The sequence below is a fragment of the Phodopus roborovskii genome, unplaced genomic scaffold (genome assembly GCF_943737965.1).
Source record: "Phodopus roborovskii unplaced genomic scaffold, PHOROB, whole genome shotgun sequence".
Taxonomy (NCBI): domain Eukaryota; kingdom Metazoa; phylum Chordata; class Mammalia; order Rodentia; family Cricetidae; genus Phodopus; species Phodopus roborovskii.
In genome coordinates, this window is record NW_026126540.1 from 22182159 (window position 1) to 22194550 (window position 12392).

At 48.3% G+C, this 12392-nt stretch overlaps 2 protein-coding genes across 2 annotated transcripts; both read right to left on the bottom strand.

Annotated features, from left to right (window-relative positions):
• On the bottom strand, positions 1-5805 carry Rab25 (RAB25, member RAS oncogene family). Its single transcript, XM_051198945.1, has 5 exons — positions 5436-5805; positions 3161-3356; positions 1363-1556; positions 664-744; positions 1-336 (listed from the first exon to the last, which is right to left on the bottom strand). The coding sequence occupies exons 1-5, from the start codon at positions 5476-5478 to the stop codon at positions 209-211; spliced, it is 642 nt and encodes a 213-aa protein (XP_051054902.1). The 5' UTR covers positions 5479-5805; the 3' UTR covers positions 1-208.
• Positions 5806-9162: 3357 nt separating this feature from the next.
• Lamtor2 (late endosomal/lysosomal adaptor, MAPK and MTOR activator 2) lies at positions 9163-12044 on the bottom strand. Its single transcript, XM_051199441.1, has 4 exons — positions 11876-12044; positions 11415-11577; positions 9586-9675; positions 9163-9355 (listed from the first exon to the last, which is right to left on the bottom strand). Exons 1-4 carry the CDS (start codon positions 11941-11943, stop codon positions 9299-9301), a joined length of 378 nt encoding a protein of 125 aa, XP_051055398.1. The 5' UTR covers positions 11944-12044; the 3' UTR covers positions 9163-9298.
• Between the last annotated feature and the right edge of the window lie 348 nt (positions 12045-12392).

Sequence of the window (12392 nt, forward strand, 5' to 3'; positions counted from 1 at the left end):
TGGCCAGAGCATGATACAAAACAGCTTTATTTGAGGGCTCTAGTCTGTGAGGGGAGTGGACAGATGATGGAGACATGTGGTAGGGCATGGTGCCCCGGGTGCTTGTGAACAGGGACTCAAGAGTGGAGAGAAGTCCTGCAATGTGTGTGTGTGGGGGGGGGGCACCCGAAGGCTGAAGACAGGGACACAGGGTTGGCCATGGCTGAAGTCAGAGGTTGATGCAGCAAGCCTTCTTCTCCCCAAGGCCGGGATCCTGTCCGGCTTCGGCATTGCCCAGGGTGATGGCATTGGCCCGGGTGCTAGTCTGCCTTTGCTTGGACACCTTTGCAAAGATCTCTAAGGATAAAGAGCAATAATCAGGCAGAAGTTTAATGTCCCACCCCCTAACCATGTCATTTCTGAGCACAGGTGGCTACCCTGGAAAGAGGTTTTGCTGGAAGGAAGTAATTTTGACACCTGGGTCTTGTCTACCTTCCTGGGAAGGCTGAACCCAGACTCAGCCCCCCCCCCCACACCAAAAAATGAGGCCTTCTGGTTCCTTCCCTAAGCTCTAGGGTGAGTGGTAGGACCAGTGGCTCTGAGGAGGCTGAACGCCTATGGTGGGCTGAGAGCTAGGACAGGTTATCCCACCTGAAATGGAGTATAATGTGGGCAGGCTCTCACCTTTGAGGACAGTCTGAAATGCTAGCTCAACATTGGTGGAGTCCAGGGCAGAGGTCTCCAGGAACAGCAGACCATTGTTTTCTGCCAGGAAAGAAGTGCATATTAGTTGTGGATCAATGGCAACAGTAATAACATTTATTTAATGTGTTTTATATATATATATATATATATATATATATATATATATATATATATATGTTATACACACACACACACACACACACATATATATATATATATATATATATATATGCAAAACCCTTAGTAGGTAGTAGCTCATTTAATCCTTTATAAGGCAGATTCATTTAGGAAAGTAAAACCTAGAAATGCAGAGAGAATGAAGAAGGAACTTGCTTCATGGCCTGCATCTAGTAACTGACCAAGAGGAGGCCGGAGGCTGTGTTCTAGTCCATCATACTGGACTGCTTACTGCTAAACCCAGAAAGTGGGGGAAGGCGTGAGTGGAGATGGCCACCAGGAGCCCACAAGGAGCTCTGAGTGTTTCCGGGTAGGGCAGTCTTAAAGTCAGCTATGAACAAGTGCTAAGGAAGGCAGTCTCACAGCAGGGAGTAGGTGGCGGCATATGGGTTCCCAAAGGGGCTGGAAGCAGTGAACCACATGAGGGAGCAGAGCACTCAGGGCCCTAAGTGCATGAGCAATTGAGAAGTCAGACTGAGTGGGAACAGGCTCTGATCTCACCAGCAAACATGCAGGCCTCCTCTGTAGGCACCTCCCGGGCCTGGCTGAGGTCACTTTTGTTCCCCACAAGCATGACAACAATAGTGGCTTCGGCATGGTCATAGAGCTCCTTCAGCCAGCGCTCCACTACAGCATAGGTCTGGTGCTTTGTTAGGTCGAATACCAGGAGTGCCCCTACTGCTCCACGGTAGTACCTGTAAGGGGGTGAGAGGAAGGGGTGGAGAGACTAGATAGGGATGCCAGGCTCAGCCCCAGACCACAGTCAATGAGCTAAATGCCTGACATTGTGCCAGCAACCAGGAAGGACCTCAACCCCTGCAGAACGCTCAGAGCACCCTTGTGCTGCCAGGATGCTGGTCTTAGAGTCCTTACAGCTTCACCTCCCTTCAGCCCTACCCACCCACCAATGCTCACATGGACCCTGATCGGGCATGCCCCTGCATCTTCCACTTTTTAAAAAAGTAATCAAGCTCAATTATGCAGCATTTTGCCTGCTTATGTGTCTGCACACCAGAAGAGGGCATCAGATCCCACTGTAGATAATGAACCACCAAGTGGTTGCCGGGAATTGAACTCAGGACCTCTGAATCTTCTCTTCGGGGCCCAGATCTTACACTTTTAATGTCTTCCTCACACAGCTCCTCAGCTAGTAGTCTCTTCTCCTGGCATCTTTTGAGGGTGACACACATGTGCCCCTTGAACCAGTACCTGGCCTGAATTCCTATGGACATTTAGCTTCTTTCTGGAGCCTGAGTTAAAAAAGACTGTCCTCAGACTGGTGGCATCTAATTATTCCTTGCTTTCTTTTGAGACAAGAACTCAATACCTAGTCCAGGCTGACTTCAAACCCAAGGCAATCCCCCTGCTTTAGCTGGTATTACAGGTGTGAACCACCATGCGTAGTTTATTCCTAGTTTATTAACAAGTCAACCAAGTCTCATAGGAGATCAAAAAGCTAAGAGTGGTAGGTGGGTGTGGCCTTTAATGTCCATAACAATAAACCCTGCTTCCTGCTTCAGGTCTCTTGTGGTTTTATCTTCCACCATACATGTTAGACCGACCACATTTCAGACACTGACCAGGAGATGCTCGATATGGTGCCAGAAGGCCTAACTACCTGAGGCTTTATAAACTACATATTCCAAGCTGGGGATTGCCTAATGATGGGAAACCATAAATTCAATTCTGAGTATAATCTATACATCTATCCATCCATCCACCAATCAATCAATCAAGCAACCAATCTAATTTTAAAAAATAATGACCAGAAATGATGGAATACTCCTTTAATTCCAGCACTCAGGAGGCAGAGGCAGCAGATTTCTCTTGAGTTCTAGGCCATCCTGGTCTATAGTGAGTTCCAGGTCTACATGTGAGCTCAGGCTAGCCCGGTCTACAAAATATACTCTAAAGTCCAGCTAGCTCTTGGCACTTGTGATTAGACATGTTCCCAAGAGTAGAGCACTGCGCTGAAGTCAGGGGGCGCCCTCGCTCCACACACCTATCTAAACAAGGATGGATTGTATAGCACTTCACTTCTTTCTGTAATACTTTAAGAGCTCCACAAAATGTCACATATAAAGTACTTTGTATCTTCTTGGGCACGTGAGAGGCTTAGTAAATCATTACAGCCTATCTATCCTTGCTGCTCGATCACAGAACGGTCTTCTTTATGATTCCCGACCCAGGGAACACACAACAGAGTCTCCTGCCTCCCATCCTCCCACATCTCTAGTCCATAGGAGAGTCCTGGGGTCCCCAGTGTCCTCACAACCCCCTCCCCCAGGCCTGGGCTCACGCAGAGGTGATGGCTCTGTATCGCTCCAGGCCAGCTGTGTCCCAGATCTGTGCCTTGACAGCAGCGGTGCCCAACATTACAGTGCGGGTAGAGAACTCAACCCCGATGGTGGTGCGGCTGTCGTGGCTGAACTCATTGCGGGTGAACCGGGACAGCAGATTGGTCTTGCCCACGCCTGACTCGCCGATCAGCACCACTGAGGGAGTGGAGAGAGGAGAGCTGAGCCAGGGCAGAGCCGCTCTGAGCCTACCTGAGCCAGAGATCTGTCCCACAGGAAAGAAAGGAGCTCAGAAAAGCAAGAAAGTCTCCTGGCAGAGACTGTGGTTGGCCACACTGCACAGGACATCTGTCAGGGGTGGGGGTGGAGACAGAAGGGCCAGGAGTGTTCAAGGCAGGGCCTGTTGAGGCAAGAGTCTGCCTGTGTTGCTGGTAACACAGTAACAGTAACAGCTGTGAGCTGTTCATAGAGGACATGTGTTAGAGAGTGAAGGACAAAGGCACGGGGTACACATTTCTGGACTGGGGACATGGGGAAGTTGCTGATGTCTTTTTTAAAGAGTATGTATGTATGTATGTATGTATGTTCTACCTTCAAGTATGCCTGCAGGCCAGAAGAGGGCATCAATCTCATTACAGATGGTTGTGAGCCACCATGTGGTTCTGCTGGGAATTGAACTCAGGACCTCTGGAAGAGCAGCAATGCTCTTAACCACTGAGACATCTCTCCAGCTCCCACATTCCCACTTTTATAGACAAGGAAGGCACCCCCTAGTAGGACTATTGCACTGCACTAAACATAAATGTACTGCCCACCTCTACCTTCCAGGATTTGCCTGCCCCACCCCTTCATTGCAAGGGGTGAAGGCAGTGGCAGTGACAGCTCAGTGTGCCTGTATGTGTGAGATGAGCCCTTGTGGACATGTGATGTCACGCCTCTCCTAGACAGCTCTATGTGGTACCCCAGGGTCCTTGTCCTGAGGCTACCCCAAAGCTCCCTGGTCTCCAACTACCTCTGAGCTCTCATGGCAGATGACTACCCTCTACCCAATCCTGTTTCCTCCTGCTTATCTTCATATGAGGTAGCCTGTAGTCAGCATAGAACACCCCACACGTCTCCACAGTAGCACTGGGGCCCCACCTGTGCTAACAGGTGTGTGGCAGAGAGGACACGGGACCACTCAAAATTGATAGAGCACACCAGGGATATGAAGATGACTTTGTGAGAACGGCATCTACAAGGGGCTCGATAAATGGGAGTCACTATACCACAGCCACAGCCCTACCAGCTTCCTTGGGAAACTGCCAGGAGTACAGGCTCCCCAGCTTGGGCCAGGGTGGGGCTGAGGCTGGGCTGTGGGGTGTGGTACAAAGGAAAGGAGGGTGCCACCAGGCCACCTTGCCTTCGGGAGGTAAGCTAGACGCCCGTAGAGTGACCAAACACTAGGAGCTGAGAACAAAAAAGCAGGAAGGATACTTTCAGGGACAGCCCAGGGAATGCCCTGCCGAGTGTATGGGTCCAAAGAAGGTGCAAAAGGCCATTGCACAGGCGTCAGCCCAGGAGTCCTGTGGAATCCATCAGACTGCTCCAAATTCACTGCATTGTCCCAGTATCTTCCCTATGTATCAACTACCTAGCTCAACAACAACTACTCCTCTCCTTCCCCTGCTGTCTATGTGTCTGCTCAGAGAGACGACTAGATGACTTTCTTCCTCTTTTTTTTTTTTTTTTTTTTTTTTCCCAGTTTTTTCCAAGACATGGTTTCTCTATGTAGTCCTGGCTGCCCTGGAACTCACTCTGTACACCAGGCTGCCCTGAACCTCACAGAGACCCACCTGCCTCTGCCTCCCAAGTGCTGGGATCAAAGACCAGCAGCAGCACCACCACCACCACCCAGACAAACTTTCTTCCTTTCTTAAAGTGGCTTTCTTCTCCCTCTGCCCTGAATGCAAGTACTTTCTGTAGTCAGACTTGCATCTCTTGAGCTTCACTGGCTGACATTCCCAGGGATTTGAGGTCTATTAAAGATTGGGCAGCGCAGGCTACTTAGTTGGTGATAGGAAGGAATAGAGCATACAACTTTGGGACATCTGTACCTGTAACCAGCCTGCCTACACTCCTCTAGGCCTCTTTTCTCTCCTAGAGGGAACTCTGAGCCTGGGGGTGGGGGTGGGGTCCAAGTAAGAAATAAAAACCAAGAAGAGACGCTGTCTCCTCTGGAAATAGATTCTCTGCCACCTCCTCTAGATTGTTTCCTTTTCAATAGCCCCAACTTACCCTTGAAGACAAAATTATAATCTTCGTCTTTTCCATTCCCCATCTTGGCTCAGCATGGAGGACGAAGGTGTTTGCAGGTGCAGAGGTCAGTCTGTTTATTGGTTAAATGACCTCAGCTCTGAGCTCTTAAGAGACCTGCACCTATCCCCTCTCTCATAGGGGTGAGGGACACAGGGTTGAGTTGAGGCCAGGAAGAGCCCCGAAGGCTCAGCTTTAGCAGGTTGGGCTACTCTGTGGGAGCTAAGAGGACGGAAGCTAAGAACAGGAAGAGCTAGCCAGCTCGACTGGGGACCTGGGGCACAGGTGGGTGGAGCGAAGATGACGTCAGACAGGTTAAACAGGTTAGGTATCTGCTTTCAGTCTACACTCCCCCAAATAAGAGAGCCTGTTCCCTCCTAGAGTTAACAGTGGGTGAGGCTGCAGGCTGAGGGCTTAGTGCATGTTGCTGGGGTTTGTAGAAAGCGATCTGCCACTAGGCTGAGAGAAATAGACATGTGTAGGGCAGAATCCTAGTGGCCTCCAGCTTTCTCATAAAGACACATACTGGAGCCATCAGAGACAAGGCTGTTGGGGCAAGAAATGCACGCTGGGCCCAGCATCTCTGAAATGCAGACCTGTGGAAGTTGCACCAGCATGCAGCTTCAAGCCCCTCCTTAACAGCCCCAGGCCAGGGATGGGCAGCATTTCTCACTCAGGTGGAGCTGGGACTCCACCTGCCCAGATGGGTCCTTTCCTACTTACCTTACACAGATTTGCTCCCTTCCTAGATGGCAGCAGAAACAAGTTCAGCCAGAGCTGGATACAGTGAATGTAGGGACAGAATCTAAAGGTGAAGGTGGGGTTTCTAACTCTTTGTCAGGACTTGAGGCCTCACAGCAAGACATCTCATTTGAAAGGAGCCAGGCTTGGGGTTTTTTTCCTATAATCCCCAGGAATTGCTGGGACAGAGGATTCAAAGTTGAAAACCAGCCTGTACAATGTTGAGTTCAAAGCCAGCCTGAACCACGTAACAAGACCCTATCTCCTGAGACCAAACCAGGGGCCAGCAAGATGACTCAAAGCCTGGCAACCTGAGCCAAATCCCAGGACCCACATGGTGGAAGGAAAGAATCTATTCTAATTTGTCCTCTGACCTCTACACATGTGCCAGGGTACACATGCATTCCCACATGCACACACAATGAATAAATTTAATAAAAATATTCAGGGACGGTGATGTCACACATCTTCAATCTCAGCACGCAGAGGAGGCAGAGGCAGGTGGGTCTCTGTGAGTTTGAGGCCAGCCTGGTCTACAGAGTGAGTTCCAGGACACCCTGTTTCAAAAAACAAAACAAAACAAAACAATTTAGGACCAGTGTGCTGTGGAATAATCCTCTTATGTACTGTAAAGATTTGTCACTGGAATTGGTTAAATAAAATGCTGATTGGCTGGTAGCCACACAGGGAGTGTAAGTGCAGTGATCAAACCAGGGGAGCTGGGACAAAGAAGGGCAGAGTCAGAGGAGTTGCTGGCAGAGGCATCAAGAGCAAGATGGGCATGCCTTAATGAGAAAAGGTACCAAGTCACGTGGCAACACACAGATAAGAATTTTGGGTTAATCTAAGTGGAAGAGTTAGCTAGTAACAAGCTTGAACTATAGGCTGAGCATTTAAAGTAACATTAAGTCGCTGTGTCTGTTATTTGGGAAGTAGCTTACAGGACAGAAATTTCCTCCTACAGCAGTGAGATAATTCTGCACATAAAGATATTTACTACCAGGCTGCAAAAATGGCTTAGCAGTTAAGAGCACTGAGTGTTTTTCCAGAGGATCCAGGTTCAATTCCCAGCACCCATGTGACAGCTAACAATTGTTAACTCCAAGATCTGACACTCACACAGACATACATGCAGGCGAAACACCAATGCATATAAAATGAAAGTTTTCTTTTTAAAAAAAGATACCACCAAGTTGGACTACTTTGAGTTCATCCCTTGAGACCCACATGGCAGAGAGAAGCAACTTATGAAAGTTGTCTTCTGACTGCCACACTTGTACTGTGGGGTACACCCACCCACACACATACAATAAGTAAATGTAATGGTGAAGAGTCTGTAGGAACACACAAGTTTTCTTGTTTTTTCTTTTTCTTTTCTTTCCTTTCTATTTTTTTTTTCTTTTCTTTTCTTTTTTTTTTGGGGGGGGGCGTTTTGGAGGCTGTCCTGGAACTAACTCTTGTTGATCAGGCTGATCTCGAATGAATTCACAGAGATCCGCTTGCCTCTGCCTTCCGAGTGCCTCTGCCTTCCAAGTGCTGGGATTAAAGGTGTCCACCACCGATGGCCGTTTGTTTGTTTTTTCAAGACAGGATTTCTCTGTGTAGCTTCAGAACCTGTCTGGCACTTGCTCTGGAGACTAGGCTGGCCTCAAACTCACAGATCCTCCTTCTTTTGCCTCGTGGGTGCTAAGATTAAAGGAATGCATCGCCACCAACTACCTTTTGGATTTTTTTTGTTTTGTTTTGTTTTTGAGTCAGGGTTTCTCTGTGTAACAGTTCTGACTGAAACTTGCTTTGTAGATCAGGCTGTGTAGCTGGCTGTTTTAGTACTTTGGGTTCTTTTACTCTGTTTCGGGGGAGCCTGCTTCCCGACTCCCAAATAAATCAAACACAGATACTTTTTCTAACTTATAAATGCCCAGCCTTAGCTTGTCTTGTTTCTTGCCAGGTTCTCTAAATTTTGCCTCTGGGCTTTTAACTTTCTCTATTTCTGTATATTTTCCTTTCTTTCTTTCTTTTTTTTTGTTATTGTTGTTTCGTTTTCTGAGATAGGGTCTCTCTGTGTAGCTCTGGCTGTCCTAGAACTCACTATGTAGACCAGGCTGGTCACAGAGATCTGCCTACCTCTGCCTCCTAAATGCTGGAATTAGTGGGATGAGCTCACCAATGAGCTCACCATTTCTTTCTTTTCTTTTCCCATCTTTTATTTTTTTTATTTCTTTTTACATTCTAAGGGCAATTCTCCCTCCCACTCCCACCCCCCCACACTTTCTTTTTGTAATTAAAAACAAAACAAATGCTGCAGAGAGGGTCTGGCTCATGAAAACTTGGGAAAGGGAGTTGAGAGCACCCTTTGCTCCTCTAGCTCAGTTCCAAGGTGCTGCCAAACAGGCAGGTGAGATTCTGCTCTGAGGGCTGGAGAAAAGGCTTGGCAGTTAAGAGCACTGGCTACTCTTGCAGAAGACCCAGGTTTGGTTCTCAGCACCCATATGGTGGCTCACAACTATCTGTAACTCTGGTTCTAGAGAGAGCTGATGTTCTTCTCTGACTTTTACAGGCATGCATGTAGTGCAGATATAAAACTAGGCCAAACACTCATAACCATACTTATTAATTTAAAAATGTAAAGCTGATGTGATGGCTCACAAAGTTAATCCTAGCACTCAGGGGGAAGAGGTAGGCAGATCTCTGTGAGTTCAAGGCTAGCCTGGTCTACAGCTAAGGTAACCAAGGAAACCCTGTCTGGGATGGAAGGAGGAGAAACATCAATTGAGTGGTTAGAGTTAGATGAGGCCCAGCACTGGAGAAGTCAACTACACTGGGCAACCCTGCCAACATCTCCTGGGAGATTTGGTGATGGAGATGAGGGAGCCCACCTTTGCAGAGGATAAGGAATCCTCTGAGGTAATCTCCCCACTCCTTCCCATGACCTGACTTCTTCCGTCCAAGAAAGCAGCTGAGACACAAGGCAAGAGTTAAAATTTATTAGGAAAAAAAGCCGAAGCTAAAGTCACACCTTCCTGTAACCAGTCCAGTGAGGTGTTTCCAGGGCCCTGATCCTCCCATCCACCATCCCTTCCCTGACTACAGCTTCTATTACTCTATTATGATGCTGCTACTTGGGTGAGGGGCTCCTCCAGGTACTGCACCAAGGCCTGGGCCTGCAAGGAGGGGAGAGAGAGCACATGTCAGTCCATGCATGGATCCCAAATTGACTCCCTGCCCCACACTGAGCATCAACCAGCACCCCAGCCCACCCGCCTGCTCTTTAGCCCATCTCAGACAGGGACTAGATATGAGAATTTCAGTAAAGGGCACATGTAGAGAGTGGACACATGAAAGAGGGACTATGGCTGGGCCCAGGAAGGTTGTAACATAGGAATGTACTCACTTTGGCCTTCAGCATTCCGAAGCCTACAGTCTCCTTGGCATACATACATAGCAGAAGGTTGGCCACCCGAGTAATGGCTACACGGCCCTCCTAGTGGGGATGATACAATGAGGCATTCTGCTTGGCATCCTTAGTTCCTACCTTCCCCTCCTCTGATCCTAGAGATACTGTCTTCCAAACCTGGCTGAGCAGAAAGTTCATCTAGGAAGCTTTGCCCAACCCTTAAGACATGGGGGTCTGACACTGCCTCAGCACAGGCAATTTCTAATAAGGTATTCTGGGAAACCAAGTCTCCCAGAAACTGGGGGCTTCTTCTCTAATGCCAAGAATTGTCTCAACAAGTGAGGTACCAGGAACAATAACCCAGTTTGTTCCTATTGCAGAAGACTTGGGTTCAATTCCCAACACCCATATTGTGCTCACAACTATCCAGTTTAGGGGATCCAATGCCTTCTTTTAGTCTCCTTGGGGGCACCATGCATGCATATGGTACACATATGTAACACCTGGGCAAAACTCTCATACAGGGCTGGAGAGATGGCTCAGTGGTTAAGAGCACTGCCTGCTCTTCCAAAGGTCCTGAGTTCAACTCCCAGCAACCACATGGTCTCTCACAACCATCTGTAATGAGATCTGGTGCCCTCTTCTGCCCTGCAGGGGAATATGCAGATAGAACACCATATACGTAATAAATATTAAAAAACAAAACAAAACAAAAAAACCCTCACATACATACAGAATAAAATAAATACATATAAGAATCTTAACAAAAGCCAGGCAGTGGTGTAGCACGCCTTTGATCCCAGCACTTGGGAGACAGAAGCAGGTGGATCTCTGTGAGTTAAAGGCCAGCCTGGTCTACAGAGTGAATTTCAGGCTCCAACACTGAGAAACCCTGCCTCAAAAAAAAAAAAAAAAAAAACCCAAAACAAAACAAAAAAACAGAAACCCACAACCCAACTAACATGTCTCCTCTTTGCCCACATTATAGCTTTTAAAAATGAAGATCAGCTAAGGTTGATCAACATTAAAAAAAAAAAAAAAAAAAGACAGACTTCACATTGTAGCAAGAGAAGTGATGTTTAATGAAACTTGCATTAGTGTGTGTATTAGGCTCTGACTCAAAAACAAAAATTGTATTCTTGGGAATGGTTCTAGAAGCCCAAAGAACTTCACCACTGAGCTCCATCCTCTGTCTCTTAAAGCACACTTATGGCTATGCTGCTGTGGATGTCGTTGGAGCTTCAGCCCTAGGTTCAGCACCCAGTAGGAGTCAGCAATGGTTAGGAGGGGTATAAAGGGCTGCCTGAATTACAAGGAAGAGCTTTCAGCAGGGAGTTTGCCCTTAGGTGAACAGATTTGGTTCAGCACACCATCACTGTCCAGGGTGCTAAGAACCAGGCACGACTCTTTAGCTTTATCGCCTACCACTTTTCCCCATTCTGTGGTACTCACTTACTGACCTTTGTCCAAGCATCACTTTACCCTAAGCCCTTTGCAATTGCTGTTCTGTCAGAAATACTTGCAGAGATCCACCTGCCTGCCTCAGTCTCTCAAGTGCTGGGACTAGAGGCATAAACTACCATGTCCCATACTGTTAAAAATATTTTCCTGGTCTGATTCTCTTCACCTCTCCAATCTTCCTTCAATCTTTTAGGAAATGATTTTTTCATATGTCTCTACTCTCGCTTTTTTTTTCCCTTCCTTTTTTAATATCTATGTTTTACTTATTTGGCAAGGTGCGGTGGTGCACACCTGCGACATTAGTATTCAGGAGACAGAGGCAGGATGATCACTGCAAGTTCGAGTCAGCCTACTTTAATCCATACCATGCAGTCCATGAGGATAAATTTGAGATTGTCTTCATTAAACGCTTGGTTCCCGTTCCGGTCGTACGCGGCCCAGATGTTACTGGCGATGGCCGCGGTGACCCGGGCATCTGTGTCCCCATAACCGGAGTAGGCCAGCAACGATCCCTCGTTATTCAGCAGCCTGGCGAGGATGGAGGAGGATATCGACAAACTCAGGAAGAGTGAAACGCCTGAGTTCCTATTCCAATTCCCGCTACTGGCGCTTTTAGGAAGCAAAGATCTGCGCTGACTATATCCAGAAACATGCCCTAAGCACTCGTCGACTCCCTTTCCGAGAGGGGACCTCACGTAGGGTTCCCGAAACGACCGCTCACACCACTAGCCTCCTCCCAGTGTAGGGCTACCCCTACCACTATTGCAGGCAGCCGCGCGCCGCCCTGCTCCAGCGCTCGCTGCTCGGGTCCTTGTTGTGCACTCACAGGGTGCTCTGGACTCCTCCGGTGTTGGCTTGGCTTAGCACCTGCGTCAAAGCCTTGGGACGCAGCATGCCTGCGTCTCCTAACCCTGACCGGCACCCAGACAACCCGTCACCGCCTGCTGCTCTCCGCCAGCCGCTTCCGGTAGCCCAGAAGCCTACCTACGAGGCACCCTGGGAGTTGTAGTCTCCGGGTTTATCCACTGAGGCTCTCTGGTCCAATCCCCGCCGCGCGCGGGGGAGCTGGGAATCGTAGTTTTTTGTGGCCTCTCAAGGACTCCTGGGAACTATAGTTTATCTTCCTAGTCATACCATGAGGCTGCAGGGGCGAAGCGGGGGGAGCGGGAGCGCAAGGACAGTGGCAACGTAGGAAGGACTTTTAACCCCTTCCACGAAAAGGGCGCCTTCGTGCCTACCAGTCAACCCACGATTCAATAATAATAAAGACCTGTATTTGTTAGGCACATCCTTGCCCACCTTTCAAATCAGTGTTTCACGATGGTTACAATTCTGTGAGGTAC